General features: G+C 37.9%; 1 protein-coding gene across 19 annotated transcripts; it reads left to right on the forward strand.

Moving 5' to 3' along the window:
* Window positions 1-583: 583 nt before the first annotated feature.
* Window positions 584-21,381, forward strand: LOC110498955 (paired box protein Pax-6-like). Of its 19 annotated transcripts, XM_021575793.2 has the most exons (15): window positions 4,395-4,698; window positions 4,837-4,985; window positions 7,472-7,549; window positions 7,798-7,851; window positions 8,608-8,628; window positions 11,012-11,142; window positions 11,467-11,508; window positions 11,598-11,828; window positions 12,123-12,288; window positions 15,694-15,852; window positions 16,155-16,237; window positions 16,361-16,517; window positions 16,767-16,879; window positions 18,691-18,838; window positions 20,077-21,381. In XM_021575793.2, the coding sequence occupies exons 4-15, from the start codon at window positions 7,839-7,841 to the stop codon at window positions 20,160-20,162; spliced, it is 1,350 nt and encodes a 449-aa protein (XP_021431468.1). In that variant the 5' UTR covers window positions 4,395-4,698; window positions 4,837-4,985; window positions 7,472-7,549; window positions 7,798-7,838; the 3' UTR covers window positions 20,163-21,381. The 19 variants fall into 19 exon arrangements, with proteins under 19 accessions (XP_021431379.1, XP_021431388.1, XP_021431434.1 ...); XM_021575704.2 differs by lacking the exons at window positions 4,395-4,698; window positions 7,472-7,549 and adding an exon at window positions 584-729; XM_021575713.2 differs by lacking the exons at window positions 4,395-4,698; window positions 7,472-7,549 and adding an exon at window positions 1,840-2,198.
* The last annotated feature ends 1,228 nt before the right edge of the window (window positions 21,382-22,609 follow it).

Below are 22,609 nucleotides of genomic sequence, written 5' to 3' on the forward strand. Positions count from 1 at the left end.
TAGGCAGAAATTATGACTATTCTAACTTGACACTGAACACAATTCATCAGAAATTATGACTATTCGAACTTGACACTCTGAACACAATGCATCAGAAATTATGACTATTCGAACTTGACACTCTGAACACAATGCATCAGAAATGATGACTATTCGAACTTGACACTGAACACAATGCATCAGAAATTATGACTATTCGAACTTGACACTGAACACAATGCATCAGAAATTATGACTATTCGAACTTGACACCGATCACAATACACACGACTTAGGCTACATCAACCAAATCAGCTAGAAAGTGACTAAATAGATGAAAATCGGAGATAAATAGGACATTAGCTCATCAATGCATTCTGTTTGATTGGCATACGAGTGGTTATTCTCATAAAAAATTGTATAGGCTGGCATATATTGCATGAGCATAAGCGTAATGCACAAGTGGGTTTGGACATCTCCCGCGACTTCCTAGTTAGCAGAGTGATAAGTGGTGTCCAAAGTGACGTGTAGCGTCACTGCGGCCAATCACTGCCAAGTTGTGGATGATATTATGGAAAAGTTGGTGGTAGAAGCGACAGGGTCATTTTATATGATCATCGACTTGGAAACAGACCTGCAACTCAATACATGAAAACCATGGACTCTAAATGTCACATTCTATACATTCTTTCTTCTGTTTTATGATGATCAACACTGACTGGAAACACAAGGATCTTTACGTTCTTCCAGGTAGGACTTTAAAAATATTTATCTGTCAGCCATTACGCTTTATATTGCGTTCCTGGCTTGGTGGCTAGGATATATGAATCCTTACTATTCAGCAAAGCCGTCTGCAAACATATTTTCCCTTTGCATAAGTGTTCCCATTGAGCTTCGAGGAAACATGTTTATTGAACCCGAGGTAAGTCTTCACGTGATAGTAAGTAGGGGAATGTTGTCCAGATTGCTTAAAAAGTTAAACAAGCTAGACAATGGATTTAAGAAATGTAAACATAGCCTTTGATGGATTTAATCCAAATACAGTTTTACGTAAGCATGTTTAATGCTTAGGCTAATAATATAAATAATACAAATGATAATAATTATTGTTGTGTTTCGTGTGTTATTAGGTTTTAGAGTTGATATAACCGTAGGCTATTGTTCTAGTTGTATGCCCTTTTAAATTGTTAAAAGCATGTGAGTATGACAACACGTCCGTGAGTGTATTGTATGTAGACTGCAGTTTACCTCGTGACTAAATTGAACAATTTCCACACCTTCCTATTTAGGGGCATTTATAGAGCAATATGTTTATGCTGCTGTCAGGAAGTAAATAATCTGGCAATGAACCATTTCATGAAATATGTCAAGATCTTTAGTTGCACTTTACATTCGGAAGATGGGCCTGCATCACAATTAATAAACACATATGCCTGCAGGTATAGCCATAGCAAAACAGGTTACTACCCCCTCCATACAGGAGTTAATGGTTAGACCTATATGACAAAACATGTATTAATTCAGCAGTAGATAATTTATGTCAAGTATAGCCTAGCAGCAATTTATAATTTGTTAGCTGTGATACTCCAATATCAAGTGCTAGACTACTAGTTAGCTGTTGAATATAATAATAAACCTCACGTTCCCCACAGCCATCCTGTCCATAACTTCTTATAAATCAATGGCTGTATCAACCCACTTTATTAGCTTCGGCTGATACTTCTCTCTCTCTCTCTCTCTCTCTCTCTCTCTCTGTCCTGTTTTCAATGATGACGTCAGCCACATTCAGTGCCACCTCCTCTTATGATGTTTTGAGGGGGGGGGTAAAAACTTTTAGGGGGTGCTCAAAAACCACTCTTTGCCGGAGGGGAAAAGAGCGAGAAGATTACAGTATTTTCCCATGGTCTGAGAAAGTACTTTGTGCTAATCCAAAACTGCGCTAATTGATAGTTTTCCACATAGCAATTGCAACTCGTGAATGTTTCCTGAGTTGTTCCAATGAATGGATTTACATTTTAAATGTTGTTGTTTTTCACTTGTTGATTTCGAGAAATGTGTTCTGGAGTCAAGTAACACGATAACTCAACCACAAGAAAACAACAAGGCGGATTACATCTTTCAAAAGAATGAAATGATCCATAGGTGCTATTGTTGAGCATTGTTTCAACAGCTTGATCTGGGATCTTCTCATTGAATGGAGTGAAGCAGAAGGAATTGTGGTTTGTACATTACAATATAACAAATGTTGTTAGCAGTGGTTTTCAGTGGGTTTATGGACATGAAAGACGGAGTTTTTTTAGCCTGGTTTTGGGGTAAACTTGTAATGATGTATTTCGCCCATTGATGTGCATCAAAGCAAGTATAACTACATTTTCAACATGCGTTGACAGTGTCATGTTTTGTTTATTTGCATGCATAAAATGTTTGGCCTATGCTGTGCATGCTCAAAAAGCTTAATCAGATATCATATTCAAACGTTAGTATTTATTTAACCAGGCAAGTCAGTTAAGAACAAATTCTTATTTACAATGACGGCCTACCCCGAACAAACCCTAACCCGCTGGGGCAATTGTGCGCCGCACTATAGGTATCCCAATCACGGCCGGATGTGATACAGCCTGGAATCGTACCAGGGTCTGTAGTGACACCTCTAGCACTGCGATGCAGGGCCTTAGACCGCTGTGCCACTCGGGAGCACAAGTTTTTTTAAAAGCCATCGTAAAAATCTTTGGTTTTGACATACTATTAACCAATATTTTACTACACAGAAACCTTAAGCAATACAACCCCATTGTAAGGGTGGCATATAGTTTATGCAGCCTACAGATAAATAATATTGCTCTTATACAAATAATGTAATTAGAATAATTTGCTATTTTATTCCTGATTCTAAGACACATATAGCCTACTTTACTGCGTCTAACTATATATTCCACGTATGACAGCAGCGTTCCTTGGAATAAAAAAAATAGCCACATTGGTAGCCTAACTTCGTTAGCACTTCTGCGCACTGCAAAAACAGTGTGTAGGCAACAGTAAACCGTCCACGTCATAAGAATTTGCAGCAAGGATTGTAGAGGAGTGGAATTAAAGTTTTGTGCAAATATTAGGAAGTGACAGAGTTTCACCACGGGACTCGAGATGACAGTGCATGACGGTCGCGGCAGCTCATTATCCTAGCCGCCCTTTCATTGCGATGCAAACTCTTTGGCAGTGTCGTTTGTCTTCTCATTGTACTTTAGTTGGGAATGCAATGGTTGTCAGGACTTATTCAGTTTATTGATGAGCTCTGACTTTTAGCACTTTTCACATGTCAAAGGAAGTCAAGTGTATGCATCCACGACTTCATTTTATGCTCTGCGTCTCCCGACACTTTTCTCCCCTCTTGTAGGTTACCCCGCCATGCCATAGCCCCCCCCCCCCCCCCCTGTTTCTTATCCCACGACCCGGAATCTATTCCATTTGAATAAATGATGGGAACACCCATAGCCGAGACTGGTGCTCTAAGTGTAAAGTCAAATGCAGGAACGGAGGGGTTGATTTGGAGTGTATGGTGTGCGTTAATGGCCAGGCATTCAACAAATGTAGGTCTGCTGTGTGGTCATGACTGCAAAGTAATTTGCTTATATTTACGTCCTGTGTTATCTGTCCTATAGAAGCTTGGACGCTGCGTCTTGGCTATCATTTGGTCCATTGAAAATGAAGTAAGATTATCGTTCTCGCTATTATATTAATTTAGTCCATAGATATTGTTTGTAATTTTGGTCTTAACAACCAAATCTACCATGTGATGTCATAATCAACAGCGACAAGTGCAGAAAGTTTGCAATTATGACACTGCACTTCTGGCTGCTGCGTAAAGATCGCTTTCAGAAGTGATAGCCAGATAATTCAATTTAATTTCAATTCAGCCTTTAGATATATATATATATATATATATATATATATATATATATATATATATATATATATATATATATATATATATATATATATATATATAAATGTTAATATTACAAATAGATAAGCTATCAATTTATGTAGGCTAAATTAGTAAAGTGGTGCTTTGTTGGTCTTTATCAGTGGATTATCAGTGTAAACGATAAAGATGGACTGCAAATTGTTAATGTTGATCAATTTGAGGTCGGCGCGCACCGTGTATGTCCATGTATAACTTCAGGTTCATCGTTAGTGTAGGAAAGCTTGTCTGCGTTCCACGATGGTGGAGCCCTGTGAGTTGCACTTGCCGTTCCTTATCCAATGGTTAGCCTTCAATAGCATCCAATAGCATTTCTAAAGGACATTTTCAGTGTGTATATGTGTCTGTGTGTCTGTGTGTGTGTGTGTGTGTGTGTGTGTGTGTGTGTGTGTGTGTGTGTGTGTGTGTGTGTGTGTGTGTGTATGTGTGTGTGTGTGTGAGAATGTGCGTGTGCGTGTGCGTGTGTGTATGCGTGTGCGTGCGTGCGTGTATGCGTGCGTGTGTGTGTATGTTAGAGAGGGAGAAGTGAATTTGCATGTGCAGAGTTATTAGTAGGTTTGAAAAGCTAGCACTGGCTCTGCCCCGTTTCCCGCTCTGCACGGCGGAGTAGGAGGAAGTGTTTCGCTGGAAGATGATGACAGAGGTCAGGCACTGCTAATCGGCACTGAAGAGGAGTGGAGGCGAGGCACAGACCAGGAACACATACATTAATACACTTGTACCATCACCAATCAGCATAGGTGCGCTGCTCTGCGCTACCCTCTCTCTCTCTCTCTCTCCCTCTCTCTCTCTCTCTCTCACCAACTCACGAGCGCACATTTTCAGTCTCGCGCTGCCCTGACAACCCATTTTATTGTCAATCTCTGCTTCCTTCGCAGGGATTTCCATCTCTATTCAAGATCACTTGGAACATATATACAAGACAAACTCTTCGCAGGGGCTATACAGCACTGTGGCTCTGTCTCATTTGTGCTCAGACTTATCAACAGGGGCTTTGGCTGCAGTGTACACAGGATGCCTCAAAAAGGTAAGCTCTGATTTCTTGGCACTTTGTACCTAGCCTACATTTCAACACACATTATTCACTCGTATAGCCTATAGCGTACACATTACACCATTTTAGAGTGAAACATCAAAAAGTAGGTTAAGTGTTGGAAATGCTAATTAAACTACAAGTTAATAACGTTTAAGTTTTTGTAATTTAGGAAGAGTCCGAACGGCTCAAAAGTTTTTAGTGCTGATCATTTAACAAAGGAACTTTGGTACGCAGACTAGTGGCAGCCTAATTTGAACATTTAGGTTCCTCCCTATGTATTTATGCTGTGCTTATGCTTTTATTCCGTCGGTGCTTGCAGTTATCTTAATGCTTATGTATGACAGGGAAGAGTAAAAAGTCAGGCCAAGACAATGATCAGTCCAAAGAATGGGGACGTGATGATGCGATGATCAAGGGTGTCAAGTTGAATCATACAGTCGGCCTCACCCGGGCGCCATCACAAAAAATGTTCTTTTAACTTTTTCCTAAGTTTGGCAAATGTTTATTCATTTTCAGGATACATTTTCCTCTATTCAATGACAATTTAAGTATTATACTTACTGAACTCAAATAGTAATGTTTTTAACATGCAGGATATATATGTGAAAATAATTCAGAAATAAACTCAAATAGATTAGTCTATTATAGCTATTTCTCCACACAAGGTAATAATGATTAGAATAAGTGCATAGTTACGTTTTACGTACTACAAATATAAGACAATACAGAAAAATCACAACTTCAAAACCATTGTTTATATTAGTGGTTAGTTACCTAATATTATTTATAACATTAGGCTGTGCATTATGCATTTGACTCTCCCAGTACGATATTGCTGTAGTTAGCAAAATATATGGAAGCTATATATAGTGGTAGATATATCAAATGTTACTGTGTTCAACTTCCTGCCAGGACATTGTTCATTTATGGAGTTTTTCTGCATATAAATGAAGGGAATAATCAGGAATAATATAGGTCTTACAAGTCTGAAGATGCATGTTCAATTAAAATGGTTGTAGTTGTGAATTAAAACGGGCAAAATGCAGATGAGGCCTTCCTCTTTTACACACGGCATCAAATAAATTATACAATTCAAGTTAGACTTGCACAATAAGCTAATTATTGACACCTCATGACATGAAAAAGTGTGGTTTACAAATAGACTGCTTCCGGGTTAAGTTTATGCTTAATTCATTTCTATATCAAATGAGTTGAATGATTAAAGGTTAATGGATTATTTTACACATACAATCAAAATAAACTCGAGACCCTTTACTTTGCTCTTCCCCATTTGCCCATTGCATTATTGCATTTGAAAATAATTAGAAGAGAGAATGAGAAAAATCAAATACATGCTTTGTAGCTACACCTGTCTAATTATAAACGCATATAATCAGTGAACTAATAGTGCATTTCATTTTCCTAACTTTATTTTAGAAAATGATTATAAATGATGAGTTATGATGACGAGTTCGTTGAATTTACAGCTTCTTTAGAATATCTTCATACACATGAATAGCAGCTTGGCTCTATGCTTGGATGTAAGCTATAGGCTATTTATTTGTGGCTGCACACTGTAAATACACACACGGTCAGTCCATTGCTTGGAGAAGGAGAAGATAAAAAGGGAGAAAATCAAAGCGTGGACTATTTCCTTAGTGGCCTCCTTTTCGGCAAATGTTTTGAATGGGCTCTTTATGGCAATTGTCTTTTTCCAATTGAGCACCCCACTGAGCTGTTGTATATTTTTTTACAATCCTAACGACACACACCAGCAACAGAATTACCTCCAGATATTTAAAACAAGAAATTGCGTTTCTATTTTCCAAATCGAGACAAACAAAAAAGCAGAGGGATATGGGCACCGGGTCACGGCAAGCAGCAGTGTAACTGTGGCGTTGTGAGAGGGTGTTGTGCTGGGCATGGTTGCAGTGGGAGGGGGTTGCTCCCTACAGCTCTTTGTATTCCTGAGAGTTGTTGGTACGTTTAGTTCGAGGCTGTGTAGCTAGTTAGTGAGCTTGAGTTATGCTCTCTGGGTTCTGGTGTAGAAGCAGAAAGGACGCCATTGTTGAAATTCTGCAGGCTTTGTTGGAGAGCCTTCACCCCCTCCCGATGTCACTTTCCAAAGCAGCCAAGCGAGGTAGACAGCGTGTGTCACTAGACGACTACATATAAAGACATCTTAAACCTATATTACTGACTAAAGTTTTCACGGACAATATAATAACAGTAATATTTGAGCTCTTAATATGCAGATTAATTCAAAATTCCTTAACATTATTTCCTAAAGGTAGCCAGCTTACTCTCAATACACCTAAAATACACTCAAAAGCTGATAATAAACTATTTAACGTTTTCTAAAATTACTGCAATGCTATTTATCTCATGAAATGATTTAGAAAATATTCCAGTAAGTCTGACTTAATAAAAACGAAAGCTCAGGTGCCTACTAATAAATTGTTTTGCTTTGTCCATAGGGAGAATATATTAACTAGTGAGAAGCAGATGAGAGATTCTTTAAATTGTTTTAAGCGGACAGTCCACACTGTTTCCAGGCAAGTTTAAACACGGAATATATATATATATTCAAAAATCTATAGAACAACAAACGATATTATGCTCTCATATGATGAAATATCAATGAATAAATAGCCTAATGCACCCTGAGGTATTCATGAGTGATATAGTTCCCACCGTAATTGTCTAATTGCACCAAATCAATGTCTGCGATGTGTATGTATCCTGAGTATTGTAATATTATTAGCAATACTAATCATTGCTATTCTTTCCCCATGACTAATAGAATACTATAACCGGGCCACGTGGGAATCTGGCGTCGCGTCCATGATGCAAAACAGTAAGTGAATGTTTTTTTCAGAGTAACTATATACACTGAGCTGTAAAGAAACATGTGGCACATAACATTTATGCTGCATATGTTAGTTTGCATGTTTGTGTAGAATAAGGCCAAGATTTTTCGACATGTTTACATTTTCTGAATTAGGAATGTTTTATATATGCTCATTCTCATTATTTTGATCCACACAGTTGTATTTGTATCAGTGGACTTTGACTAGTATGCTTCTATTAACCTGTACGTGTAACAACTGAAATATACCCAATATCTGCACCTGCACTATCACGAACTATCAGAGAAGAGGCTAGCAGGAAGTAGAAGGCCTCGATGGTTGTATTTATTGTCTAATTACATACAACTTCCAAATAAGCTGTGTTGTCACGTATAGGCCTACACAATAATAATACAACACCAATAGAAAGAAAGAAAGAAAGAAAGAAAGAAATATGATAAAATAACATTTCAGAAACGCCAGTTGGGGTGTGCCAATTCACATTGTCCATTATATATGCACCAATGGACATTGCATGCATCTCGTGGAGAATATGTCATGTTTATGAAAATGTTATTCGTTCTGTATAACCACAGTGTGAGGGGTAATGCTTTGATGAGACTTTCAGAGTATTTTTTTATGAACACATTGGGACTATAAACGAGTATTTACATATTTGAGATGCTATTCAGTAATTCATAATTCATCCTCATTGACAGAGTGACAATAAAATACATATATTTTCTTTTTTAATGCTGGACAAGAGGTGTATGACTATAACGAAGGTGTGTGGAATGGCTTACTCTCATTCTCTTAAAATCAACGACACGTTTGTGCTGTAGTGTGCTTTCATATTTATGCCAATACATTATATTGTCTTGGCTTAGCCTTGCACTTCATGTATATTTTTTTTAATATCAGACCTAAATTTAACAAGTTATAGACGTAGGATCAGAGGGAAGATGTGACGCATACACTTGAAAGACCTCCAACCAAACAAAGCATTTGAATCTAGGTCAGTTTAAGTAGGCCATATTCAATAATTGAACGGTGATGTGAAGTCCCATATTCCCTCTCACGTTTGAAAAGAAAACGGAGGTCTTCAAATAATTGCAATATACTCGTTTTTTCTTTGCATGAAAAAAAAAATCGGCATCAAAATGTACATTGTCTCTGTCCTTACTTTTTAAATGGACCTACTGGCTACCAAAATATTAGGGCTATGTATTATCCTGTCATCAAGATTGCATAGAACTATGCCTTCATTTATCTCATGTTACATTTTTACATTGTGATGGCAATGGACTGTGGTGATCTCTTGAGCGAAATACTGAGCAGATATGATTCGGGTGAGGCCTTCAGTTTGTCTAAAGGTCGCGGCTGGCTCTGCAGGCTTTGTGCTAATAACTCCTGGGTGTATATGGAACTGAGCGTCCAAATTGACGCCATATGTTTTCCTATTAATTGACTTGCAATAGAATACAAGGCGCATAATCATTGCCACCAGGCGAGATCGACACCACTCGCCGTGGGGAATTATTTAATGATTGAGATTTAACCTTTCGAGTGAAAGTTAGATTGGATATTCTTATCTCTGTGTGGCAGTGATCAAGTGAATTTATATGAGCACTAGGCCTATACGGGAGGCGCGTTCAAAGCCAATAAATCTTCAATATGCTTTTCCCTGCTGGACTATCAAATGCACAAACACAATTGATTTTATCTAATCCTGGAATTAACCTCAACATAGCGATGGATTTGCTCTTACAGCAGTCTTCTCCTGGGCGAATAGCCTGTATTTACGCCCTGGTTTGGGCTAGAATTTGTGAATTTAGCATTGTGCTAAATTCACAAATTAGTAGACAACAAATTCACAAGCAGGTGTAATTTTATTTTTTAAGGCCTAATGTAATGTTATAATTGATGTAGGGCTTATTTAATTATTATTTGAAAACAATAACAGTACATATATAAAACAAGAGAGAGTGCAAACATCTACAGCACTCATAATAACAAATATGGTTTGTCGCTTGAAAAAAAAAGGTTGTCACTTTTGATATATTAAGAGCGACGCGCGCTCCCATCCTCGTGCCCGCGCACAGCCCCTTGGCTACCATAAAATGAAGCTTCCCTTGAAGGGTAAATGAGTAGAGTCCAATTTAGTCTGAGTGATATCCAAATGCAGACAGAAAGGGTCGTTTTATCATGCTACTATTTGTCGTGACGATGCCATTTTCAAAAGCAGAGCAGTGTCATAAAGTGACATGCCTGCCACAAGTGCTCCAACTGATCTTTTCAATTAGCCTTCCATGCATGATCCAGGGCGACTTCCGCCTATTTCCAGAAATTAACATCAAACTTGACGTGTAGCTAGCTTTACTCTAAAGACAAATGTCAGCCAGGCTCATCATATTTTCCCCCTCTTCTATATTTGGAGCTTATTTATTGCTAAGGAGCTTGTGCTCTTGGAGTCAATTTAACGGGAGGCTTCGAAGGGAAGGGAGCGGACAACTAGAGCAGACGTAGGCGGATACAAGGAGGCTGCTTTTCTATTGGACTTCAGGTTTGGTTTGGTTTTCTGGGCTATCCTAAACTGGATATTGCTATAATGAACTCGCATGAAACCTGTTTAAATTTGCGTTTATGGTGTTTTAGCTGGTGTAATATCAAGTTGATATAAAGTTGGATTAGGTGACGATTTGTTTTTAAGTCTTGAAATTATACTGTAATTACTACCTTAAAATGCTGCGCCGCAAATGCCATTACGCTATTTGATCTTAAAGCTTTGCAAAGATGCACAAATCTCGGATCAGTGGGCTGGAGATGTTTTGGTCGAGATCATACCACACCGCTAATCAATGTTCTGCTCGTGTGATTAGAACAATAATGTAGAAAATAATGACATCGGAAAGCATTTAGAGGATATGACAGATGAACAATGGCAATGATTACAGACTTCAAATTCCAGCGTGATTTTCCCGATGTTTGGTGCTGAACGTCCAGTTTAGTTTCTTGTCTCCTGTTCTGTTTGCTAACTTTTATTTTGCATAGTTAACATCTAAACGCTTGCATCGGAGACATCTGTATTGAAGAGGCTGCTGATTTTTTTAATCACATCTCTTGATTAATGGCTTAACTAAAGAGAGTGCATCCCCTGTCTCTGCCCAGGTCACAGCGGAGTGAATCAGCTTGGCGGAGTGTTCGTCAACGGCAGACCCCTGCCCGACACCACCAGACAGAAAATAGTCGAGCTTGCTCACAGTGGCGCGCGGCCGTGCGATATATCCAGGATTCTGCAGGTGATAACACTGCATTCTTCTCTCTGTCTGCATCAGTAAAACGCTTTAGAATAAGATTCCTAATGCGTGATTTTTATTTAGAATATAGACCAACTCAATGCACGTCCAACTATTGTCAGTTCAAACCATTTTAAGTTGCAGTTTTGAAAATATAATATTACGCACGAATAAATAGGCTACTTCATTGTAGCAATGAATTATGGTTTGTGGTGATACCAGGATATGTTAGGATACAACCTGCAAACACAACCATCCAAAGTAGATGCCGTGATCCAGTGCAAATTAAATTACCGTACCATTCAAGGTATATTTCTTGTGTTATAGACCCATGGTGATGCAAAAGTTCAAGTGCTGGACAATGAAAACGTAAGCGTAACAATGTTTGTAGTATAAACATATATTTCACATTAGTCTTAAATAATGTATGTGATTTGTGTCTATTGTTTTCTATTTAGGTGTCAAACGGCTGTGTGAGTAAGATTCTGGGCAGATACTATGAAACCGGCTCCATCAGACCAAGGGCGATCGGGGGTAGCAAACCAAGAGTAGCAACTCCCGAGGTGGTCGGAAAAATTGCAGTATACAAGAGGGAGTGCCCGTCAATCTTCGCGTGGGAAATTCGTGACAGACTGCTATCCGAGGGGGTCTGCACAAACGATAATATACCCAGTGTAAGTTCATTGAGTGTAAGTTATTTTTATAGGCCTATACGCTTAAAAAATTACCATGAACAACTGACCTCCATATTGGTTATGATTATGCACCTGTTTCAGAATAATTACACAAATTGAAAATGCAATTGATATTTTGTTAATCTCCCATTTCGATAGCGATTTTCTTATCCAAATACATATTGTGAATGTGAGGGTATGCATGCACTTATGTGACAGATCACTTGCAAGCCAATGTGCCATCACAACAAGGGAAACAAGCGCCAAGCACGTTTAATTAATGTGAAGGATTTTGGATTTGTCTTTCAGGTGTCGTCGATAAACAGAGTACTGCGCAACCTGGCTAGCGAGAAGCAACAGATGGGCGCAGATGGCATGTATGAGAAGTTGAGAATGCTGAACGGTCAGACTGGGACGTGGGGGACCCGCCCGGGCTGGTACCCCGGAACCTCTGTGCCAGGACAGCCCAACCCAGGTAAGATACTGGATTGGACGAGTGAAGTGCAGGTGTCTTTATTATGTTGTTTTTATAACGATTAATTACTATTATTATTATTATTAGTAGTAGTAGTATCGTAGGCTGTATGATTGTATTATGTCTATATTATTACAATAGTGTTATTACCAAGATAAACAATAATATTTCATTTTTATTTTATCCTGTCACAACATTATTAGGTTAATTATTGCTACATTGTTTAAAGTAACATGGGAATATCGAACATCTTTGAAAAATTCGAAAATCTTTGAGTTCAGCTGATATTGTTTATCACTAACGCATCTGGTTCATTAGACTTATCTGACTTATGCATGGAACTATAATTAATTTGCTGGTCTAGATGCAGAGAAGTAACCAAACACTTTTGGGAAGCATAGATGAACGTCTAATTCTGATGTGAGAGCTTGTTGAGATTCACAGATTACTTGGTTGATTCGACTAGTTATTACATTGCAAATTCTTGACATGTTTTTCTATCAACTTTTTTACAATATGGTTGTAACTTCACAATTTAGTCTTCATGATTTAGTCTGCACGATTGATCCATTCCTAGGCCTATAGGCCTACTATATTTTGCATTGACCGAGGATGAAAAATATCTGAAGCTGTGTGCGGAATATCTGTACAAAGGATGTTTCTGTCACACGCAAGAATTTGTTATGGGAACAGGTCTGTCGCTATGTAATTGCTCATTAGAGAACGTTTTGTTTCTCATTAAGGCGACATGAATAAGCGTCTAGTTTGAGGAGACAGCTGTAGAAATGTTCCACTGGAGACCTCTGGACACGATATGGCATCACTTGCCAATTAGACACGTCAGTTTTAAGAGAACTAAACAATAAAGTATGGACACGATAGATATACAAATAAACGTGTTTTCTCCCTCATAATATCTGCAGTTTTTTGTTGTTGTTGGCAACTATTTCTGTCTCGAGAATTGCTTTGATGGGCCTACATTTAAAAAAAATTCACGATAATTTTTTTTTCCAACTCTTAAAGTCCTGTTGGCTTTGGAGCTCTTGGTAGAATGAAGTAACCCCAACAATTACATTAAGGTGGATGAAAGGTGAAGATGAAAGGTGACGATGAAAGGTGATGATGACAGGTGATGATGACAAGTGATGATGACAGGTGATGATGACAGGCGATGATGACAGGCGATGATGACAGGTGATGATGGCAGGTGACCAAGTGTCATGAGTAACAAATGGTAGCCTATTTTTTATTAGCAATAATATATATATATTTATTTTATTTTATTTTTTGTTATTATTATTATTATTATTATTATTAACTAGGCACTACTGTTATTATAATAGTATCATAATAGTATTAAGTATATAATCTAAAGCTATATAATCTTATCACAATGATATAGGCTAATATTATTATATTTGAATAATAACGCTGTTGTTGTTTGTACTTCAAATGTATCTCTTTTATCCTGTCTATTCAAAATGTGTGTGTAAACAACACAACCAGCTATACCAACATCATATGTTCACTTATGTTCTGCCATAAGTGTCTATACTTGCGTGGAGTGCGATTTCAAGGGCATTAAGAATCCATTACTCTGGAAGCATGCGGTTGGGTGAGGTCTCAGAGGGGGACAAATATGGTCTCAATCTGATAAACGCCATGCAACAGTGAATAAAATAACGAATTCATCAGAGTGACAGGGCCTAAAAAGAGAGAACTCTTTCACAAGGAGAGGGTAAAAGCTCTCCCTAGCTATTTCGTGTTTTTAGGGATCAACGTGACAGTTTTTCTGATCTTATTTTTCTTTCTAGAGGACTAAAGCTGTCTATAGGGTTTAAGCACTTTCTCTTTCAGGGGGTCCCAGAATGTTTTAAGTTTCTTTTTAAGGTTCTCTATATTTTGGCTTGTTTTACGCCTCACTGATTGCGACAAGTGATACTATGGAACGGTATATTTCCCAGCGTCTTTCATTAATGAAAACAAATCCGACAGTTGATCTAGCGACAGTTGATCTGGCTGAGGGATAATAGGAAGCATATTCACTCCTTTTGACAGATTAGCTACAAAACTATAGCGCACTGGCCACTGATAAACTTTCTTTTTGGAGAGACATATAAAGGGGATAACTTAATCGTTGCGTATGTTTACACCTGGTTCTGAATAATGCATTTGGTTTTGAAACTACAAATCTGTCAGAAAGACATACACATAACGTCAACGCAGAGTGAATAAGATACCCACATATGATGATGGGTCACTGCTGATGTGTGTTTTAAAAAAATATATATATCAAGATTATATTCCTTATATTCCTTACGAATACAGTTTATGACTATACTGAGCAACCTGCCCGGGCATGTAGAAAAAATCACACGAAACGTAAAATGGTAATCGCCTACACAATAAACTGTCAAAGCAGATTTATCTAGGTCTACATAACCAGTCTATATCATCTTGCTACATAGACATAATGTAATGGAGCAAAGGGATGCTGAATAAAGTGTTTAACAACGCCACTCACTGAGGCCCCCGTAACTCACTGTTGGTTTCCCTGTCCCCTTTATGTAGCTCTAACAAACAGGGGCTGAGCAAGTGATGTCTCATTCAGTATGTGCTGGGTGATTTTCTTCTATGGCCTAAAGAAGGTATAAATCCTAACTGGTGTTGAACAGGGCATCCTAGGAGACAGTGATTAATGATAGCAGTGCATAAAGGTTAACATACTAAGCTGAAAAGTCTGTTGACTGGAATCCTCCAGCTACAATGAAGGGTACTGAGTGCCTCGAGAGAATCCCTTTGTTGCCTTCTCCAATTGTGTCCTCAAAATTCTGCCCACGAAAGTTTGCCAACCCCTCCATAGACCGTGAATTGAATAGTTTCCCTTATGCTCTTGGTTTTGTGTGGTCGTGAAAAATAGCTTTTATTCAAGTGTTGGGGGTTATTTCAAAGGGTGCACAAACATCCATGTGGAAAAAGCTCACATTTATAAAGGGAACGTTTGGATTTTAAAGCATTTCAGGGGATCTGAATAGGTTCCACCGCATTTTGTTGTATTTCAGCACGACAGGCATTGTTACATGGTCATAAAAGATATAAGCCAAAATAAATAATTTCCCACTAAATTGTATAGCCTTTTCTATAGCCTGACGTAACTAATAATATCTGGTGGAAATAATGCAATGAATTGTCAAACCAAGTCAATATCAGCTGGAAGAAGCAGAGTCTTCTTCCAGCTGTCTTAACATTTCACTTATTTTAAGATAATATTTTACACACAGATGGGTTTTGGGTAAAACTCTAACATGATCACATTTACTTCCCAACAGGTGCACCTCATGCTATGCATGGAAGCTGAAGAAGGAGTGATAGCTTGTATTGATTGATTGATTCTGTATGTTTCAGATGGTTGTCCACAGTCAGACGGTGGAGGTGAGAACACTAATTCAATAAGTTCGAATGGAGAAGACTCGGATGAGACCCAAATGAGACTTCAGCTCAAAAGAAAATTGCAAAGGAACCGCACTTCGTTCACACAAGAACAGATAGAAGCGCTTGAGAAAGGTACATTATACCGCCACTGTCACAGGTTCTTGTCCAACTTTCGGCCAAAGTAATCTCATTAAGAGCTGGTGATACTAAATGAATCTCTTTTACACAAAAGTAAAGCATCATGGCTGACTCATAACTGGGTCTATTTATTTTGAATATCACCACAGAATACTGTTTTCAGAATAATTTATTCACTACAAATGATCAGTTTTTCAACAACTACAGTAGTCTGAATGATTTTTTTAGGCATATATTATGTATAGCACATTTAATGACTTCCTTTGTAGTTCATACTAATGTTGTTTTTGTTTCAGAGTTTGAAAGAACTCACTATCCAGATGTTTTCGCAAGGGAAAGACTTGCTGCAAAAATTGACCTCCCAGAGGCCAGAATACAGGTACAGCAACCGCTCCTTGTGCCCATTAACATCACCTTGAATGTAGGGACGTGATAACCACATTCACAGAAGTGACAGCAGACAAATCCAACACTAACCTTTGAAACATGACTGTGGTTTCAGGTGTGGTTTTCAAATAGAAGGGCAAAGTGGAGGAGGGAGGAGAAATTACGGAATCAAAGACGACAAGCCAGTAACTCTTCCAGTCACATCCCTATCAGCAGCAGTTTCAGCACCAGTGTCTACCAGCCCATCCCACAGACCACAGCACCAGGTTGGAGTCAGTGATCTTTATCAAAACCTTATGTTACATCAGATACATTCCACCGTCATGTATTGCCTGTAGGGTCTATTTTTGTGATTTTAGTACTGTAGCCTAATCAGAATGGAGAACAAACATTTAGTGTACAAATATGTGAGAGTCAGGAGAGCCACACAATCCATTCTATGTTCCTGCATGTCAATGATACAATTGGCAATCAGGTGCAGAATGGTATCTAAAATACCTTTCTATATCCTCCCCCTGCAGTGTCGTTCTCATCAGGATCCATGTTGGGACGACCAGACACAGCCCTTACAAACACATACAGTGCCCTGCCACCTATGCCAAGCTTCACCATGGCCAACAACCTGCCTATGCAAGTAAGTACATCACTGTCAGATCCAATAATTAAAGCAGTATTTTGGCATTGTTTTTGTAATTACTTAGTATAGCATCTAAATGAATGACCATGATAAAGATATGTTGAAAACCTATAAAAAGTATACGGCGGCAGGTAGCCTAGTGATTAGAGTGTTGGAGTAGTAACCCGAAAGGTTGCTAGATTGAATTCTTGAGCTGACAAGGTAAAAAGCTGTCGTTCTGCCCTTGAATAAGGCAGTAAACCCACTGCTCCTAGGCCATCATTGTAAATAAGAATGTGTTCTTAAAACCTCTCTGGGATACGTGGGACGGTAGTGTCCCACCTCGCCAACAGCCAGTGAAAGTGCAGGGTGCCTAATTCAAAACAACAAAAATCTCATAATTAAAATTCCTCAAGCATACATGTATTTTACACCATTTTGAATATAAAATTATCATTAATCCAGCCACAGTGTCTGATTTAAAAAATGCTTTACAGCGAAAGCACCACAAACAATTATGTTAGGTCACCACCAACTCACAGAAAAACACAGCCATTTTTCCAGCCAAAGAGAGGAGTCACACAAAGCACAAATAGAGAAAAATGAATCAATAACCTTTGATGATCTTCATCAGATGACACTCATAGGACTTCATGTTACACAATACATGTATGTTATGTTCGATAAAGTGCATATTTATATTTAAAAAAATCTCACTTTACATTGGAGCGTTACATTCAGTAGTTCTAAAACATGCGGTAATTGTGCAGAGAGCCACATCTATTTACAGAAATACTCATTATAAATGTTGATGAAAATACAAGTGTTATACATGGAATTAGAGATATACTTCTCCTTAATGCAACCCCTGTGTCAGATTTCAAAAAAACTTTACGGAAAAAGCAAACCATGCAATAATCTGAGTACAGCGTTCAGACAACAAAGCAGCCAAAACTATATCCGCCATATTGTGTAGTCAACATTAGTCAGAAATGGCATTATAAATATTCACTTACCTTTGATGATCTTCATCAGAATGCACTCCCAGGAATCCCAGTTCCATGATAAATGTTTGATTCGTTCGATAATGTCCATCATTTATGTCCAAATAGCTTCTTTTGTTAGCACGTTTGGTAAACAAATGCAAACGCGCGTTCAGGTCCAGACGAACATCGGACGAAAAGTAAAAAAAATTATATTACAGGTCGTAGAAACTTGTCAACCTAAGTATAGAATCAATCTTTAGGATGTTTTTATCATAAATGTTCAATAATGTTCCAACCGGAGAATTCCTATGTCTGTAGAAAAGCAATGGAACGAGTGCTAACTCTCTCGTGACTGCGCCTTAGAGCCTGTGGCACTTTGCCAGACACCTGGCTCAATCAGCTCTCATTCGTCCCCACTTCACAGTAGAAGCCTGAAACAAAGTTCTAAAGACTGTTGGCATCTAGTGGAATCCTTAGGAAGTGCAATATGACCCCATTTACACTGTATATTGGAATGGCAAAGAGTTGAAAAAGTTTACTCTGGGCACCTTATTCATCCAAGCTACTCAATACTGACCCCTGTCACCAAGAAGTTAACTGATTTGCCTTGTTAAATAAAGGTTAAATAGATAAATAAATAAAAATACATACTTGTCACACAAGTTAATGCTGAAACCTGCAATGCTGTATTAAATACTATGATGAATTTCTAGCTGAAATATGATAGACAATATTTGTGTTCCCATGCTTGACGTGGCCCATCCCTTAGTAGATACAGTAGGAGATGTTGCTAGGTGACAGAGAAGCAGGTGAATCTGACTGGCCTGTGTGTTGTCCCCTTAGGCCCCTGTGTCCAGCCAGACCTCCTACTCCTGCATGCTGCCCACCAGTCCCTCAGTCAACGGACGGAGCTACGACACGTACACCCCTCCTCATATGCAGGCACATATGAACAGCCAATCAATGGCTGGTTCAGGAGGCAACTCAACAGGTAAGCAGAGAAAAATGCATGACAAAATAAACAAAATCCAAGAAATTACAAAACATCATTTGCAAATGTTAGTAGGCCTTCAGAAGGTATTCACACCCCTTGACTTTTTCCACATTTTTATGCATTACAACCTGAATTAAAAATGTATTAAATTTTGATTTTTTTGTTGGTCACAGACCTACACACATTACCCCATAATGTCAAAGTGGAATGTACAGAATAAAAAATATTCGCAGCAAGGCACCAAAGTAATACTGCAATAAATGTGGTAAAGCAATTCACGTTTTGTCCTGAATACAAAGTGTTATATTTGGGGAAAATCCAATACAACACATTACTGAGTACCAATCTCCACATTTCAAGCATAGTGGTGGCTGTATCATGTTATGGGTATGCTTGTAATCATTAAGGTCTAGGGAGATTTTCAGGATAAAAAATAAATGGAATGGAGCTAAGCACAGGCAAAATCCTAGAGGAAAACCTGGTTCAGTCTGCTTTCCACCAGACACTGTGAGATTAATTCACGTTTCAGCAGGACAATAACCTTAAACACAAGGCCAAATCTACACTGGAGCTGCTTACCAAGAAGACAGTGAATGTTCCTCAGTGGCCGAGTTAAGGTTTTGACTTAAATCTGCTTGAAAATCTATGGCAAGACCTGAAAATGGTTGTCTGGCAATGATCAACAACAAATTTGACAGAGCTTGAAGAATCTTGAAAAGAATAATGGCAAATGTTGCACAATCCAGGTGTGGAAAGCTCTTAGAGACTTACCCAGAAAGACTCATAGCTGTAATCGAATGAATACTTGTGTTATCGAGATAGATAGTGTTTTATTTTTCATAAATGTTTTACAAATGTTAAAAAAACAACTACTTTGACATTATAGTATTTTGTGTAGATTGTTGACAAAAAAATACAATAAAATCAATTTTAATTCCACTTTCTAAAACAACTAAATGTGCAAAAAGTCAAGGGGTGTGAATGCTTTCTGAAGGCACTGTATTTTGATAGATAGGTAATATTGATGTTCACATGTAAAAAAAAAATAATTAATTGTAATAATTGTAATGAATATTGAACATGTCAATTTCATGGAGATTCTTGTTTACAATAATTCTGTTATGAGAATACTGGCGTGTTTGCTAAAACTTCAATGAATGTTACTGAGCAGACACTAGAAGGTACTGACTATATGGTGCCAGAACTGATCCGCCGCTCTCTGTTGGTTGTGTCAGGTCTCATCTCTCCTGGAGTATCTGTTCCTGTTCAAGTACCAGGCAGTGAAGCAGACATGTCCCAGTACTGGCCCAGGCTACAGTAGAGACTTTCAACGTGTGACTCCTTGGATATTGTCTGTCCGGCAGTATTTTATTACAGACCTGAGAAAATACTCTAAAAGAGACTATTTTGTACTGGGATTGGGCCATTCTCTATCATTCTTTGGCCACAAAGACTTGAAGAAGAAAAAAAGAGAAAGGACTTCTGTAAAGTGCCCGGTGTAACATCATAAATGGGGGGAAAAAACTAGCTGTTTTCAGTTTCCAACTTATGTCATTTTTGGTGTATTTGTATATGGCCAGTTGTATGTCATGATGAAAAAATAACAACGTGGATGGACAGTGAAACTGAGTTGGTCCTTGCTTCTGCTGAAAAGAAGATCATTTGTGAAGAATTTTCTTCCATGAATAATTTTTATCAATGTATATCAAGAAGCTCTCCCAGTCTGTGTACAGAATGTGGACTCTGGTGAAACAAGTTTGTATCATTCCAGGTACCAGTTGGGTATGAGACGCCTGTTTCTCTATTCTTTTCTTTTCAAAAGCTTGCTGGCAGAAACATTGTAAATGGAAAGCATTAACCGCTGAAATGGAGTTTTGGTAGCTAAAAACGGTAGATTGTGTCTTCGATATAATTCAGTTTGTTATGTCGAAATGTAAGTATTTGTCTTCCCTAGCAGTCTCCCGGAACAATTTCTATAATAAAGTTAATTTCATTTATATTTCTCAGAATATTCTATATGTTTTACACATTTTAATTTCATTTTATTCAATCGGGTACAAGTTATTTGTTATAGTTGTACTTAAGTGTTTTACTTGACTGTGCTACTAGAATACTCTCACTGCAACAATGCATAGAAATGCAAGGCCTGCCAGAGTTTAAAGCCTTTTGAGGTTTGCATCTATACATATCCAAATTAACCATTGTTGATTGTACAAACTGACCAAAGCCTTTGTATATCATTTATTACACAACCTCAATTTCCTTTTGTAGTCTTCTGTTGCCAATTTTGTAAAGATTTTGGTAACTTCTAGATAGGTACAGAGTTTTAAATGTTAGTCTATTAGTTGGTCTTTCACTTATGAGCTACAATTTTTCTTTACAGTTGATGACCTGAGCTCATTTCTCTCTCTCAGTTCCATGCTAGCCTAGACTATTGTATGGATGAGGAGTCAAATTCAATTGTATTTAAAATATTTCCGTATACATTTATTTAAGCATTCTTGTATTTTGTCAAAATATAAAAGTAATTTTGTACAGTATGATAGTGTCTAAGTGGGAGCTTTATGTTGCTAACTAATTCTATCAAAACAACATGCTATTGATGATGGTAATGAGTGTATGTTGCTGCAACATTCAGGACCTATAACATTGGTAAACAAAACGTCATAAGATCATCATACAGCCAGAATTATTTCATGCAAGTAGACATCATTCATCTCATATGAGGGCAAAATACGTTTATCTTACATGAAGACTATAGGAAGACTGTGGTATTACTTACATACAACAAGAACCTTCTGAAAATGTAGCTGTTATAGTTTGGAAAATATTTTATATTACCCAAAGGTCAATAGTACTTGGATAACTAGTGGACCTATGAATGCTAAATTGTGAACAATCACACTCCAATGCTAAACCACCAAGAGTAGGATATACAGCACAAACAGGTCTGGGTTCAGGCTAACGATTGTCCTGCTCTTCCTACACATTTGTGGGTATTTCAGTCCAAACAAGCCACATGTAGTAACGAAACCTGAGTAAGATATCCATGTTGGAAAACGTTTAGAGAAAGAAACCATTTAGAGGGAGAGAGCCCATGTCACAATGCCTGCTATGCTGTGCATAGAGCTATACATTGTCTATTTTAAAGACAATTATGCTCCCACGCCTTCATATGTACATTACAATATCATGACAATTATATGTTTCCAAGCTTGATCCGCTCATTATGTACTTCTTGGTTTAATAACTAGTAAGTTTACTCAAACTATGATTTAGTGCACACATATCATATTTCAGAATATACACTTATAACAGCTATCATCTTTCAGAATAGATACTTAAACAGATATCATCTTTCAGAATATGCACTTATAACAGCTATCATCTGTCAGAATAGATACTTCTAACATATATCATCTTTCAGAATAGATACTTATAACAGATATCATCTTTCAGAATAGATACTTATAACAGATATCATCTTTCAGAATAGATACTTATAACAGCTATCATCTTACAGAATAGATACGTATAACAGCTATCATCTTTCAGAATAGATAGTTATAACAGCTATCATATTTCAGAATAGATACTTATAACAGCTATCATATTTCAGAATAGACACTATTTCAAACAATTATGAAGGTTCTCTCCAGGGTTCTCTCCATGGTTCTCTCCATGGTCCTCTCCATGGTTCTCTCCAGGGTTCTCTCCATGGTCCTCTCCAGGGTTCTCTCCAGGGTTCTCTCCATCATAAACTTCAGG

Source organism: Oncorhynchus mykiss, chromosome 2 (genome assembly GCF_013265735.2).
Source record: "Oncorhynchus mykiss isolate Arlee chromosome 2, USDA_OmykA_1.1, whole genome shotgun sequence".
NCBI lineage: Eukaryota > Metazoa > Chordata > Actinopteri > Salmoniformes > Salmonidae > Oncorhynchus > Oncorhynchus mykiss.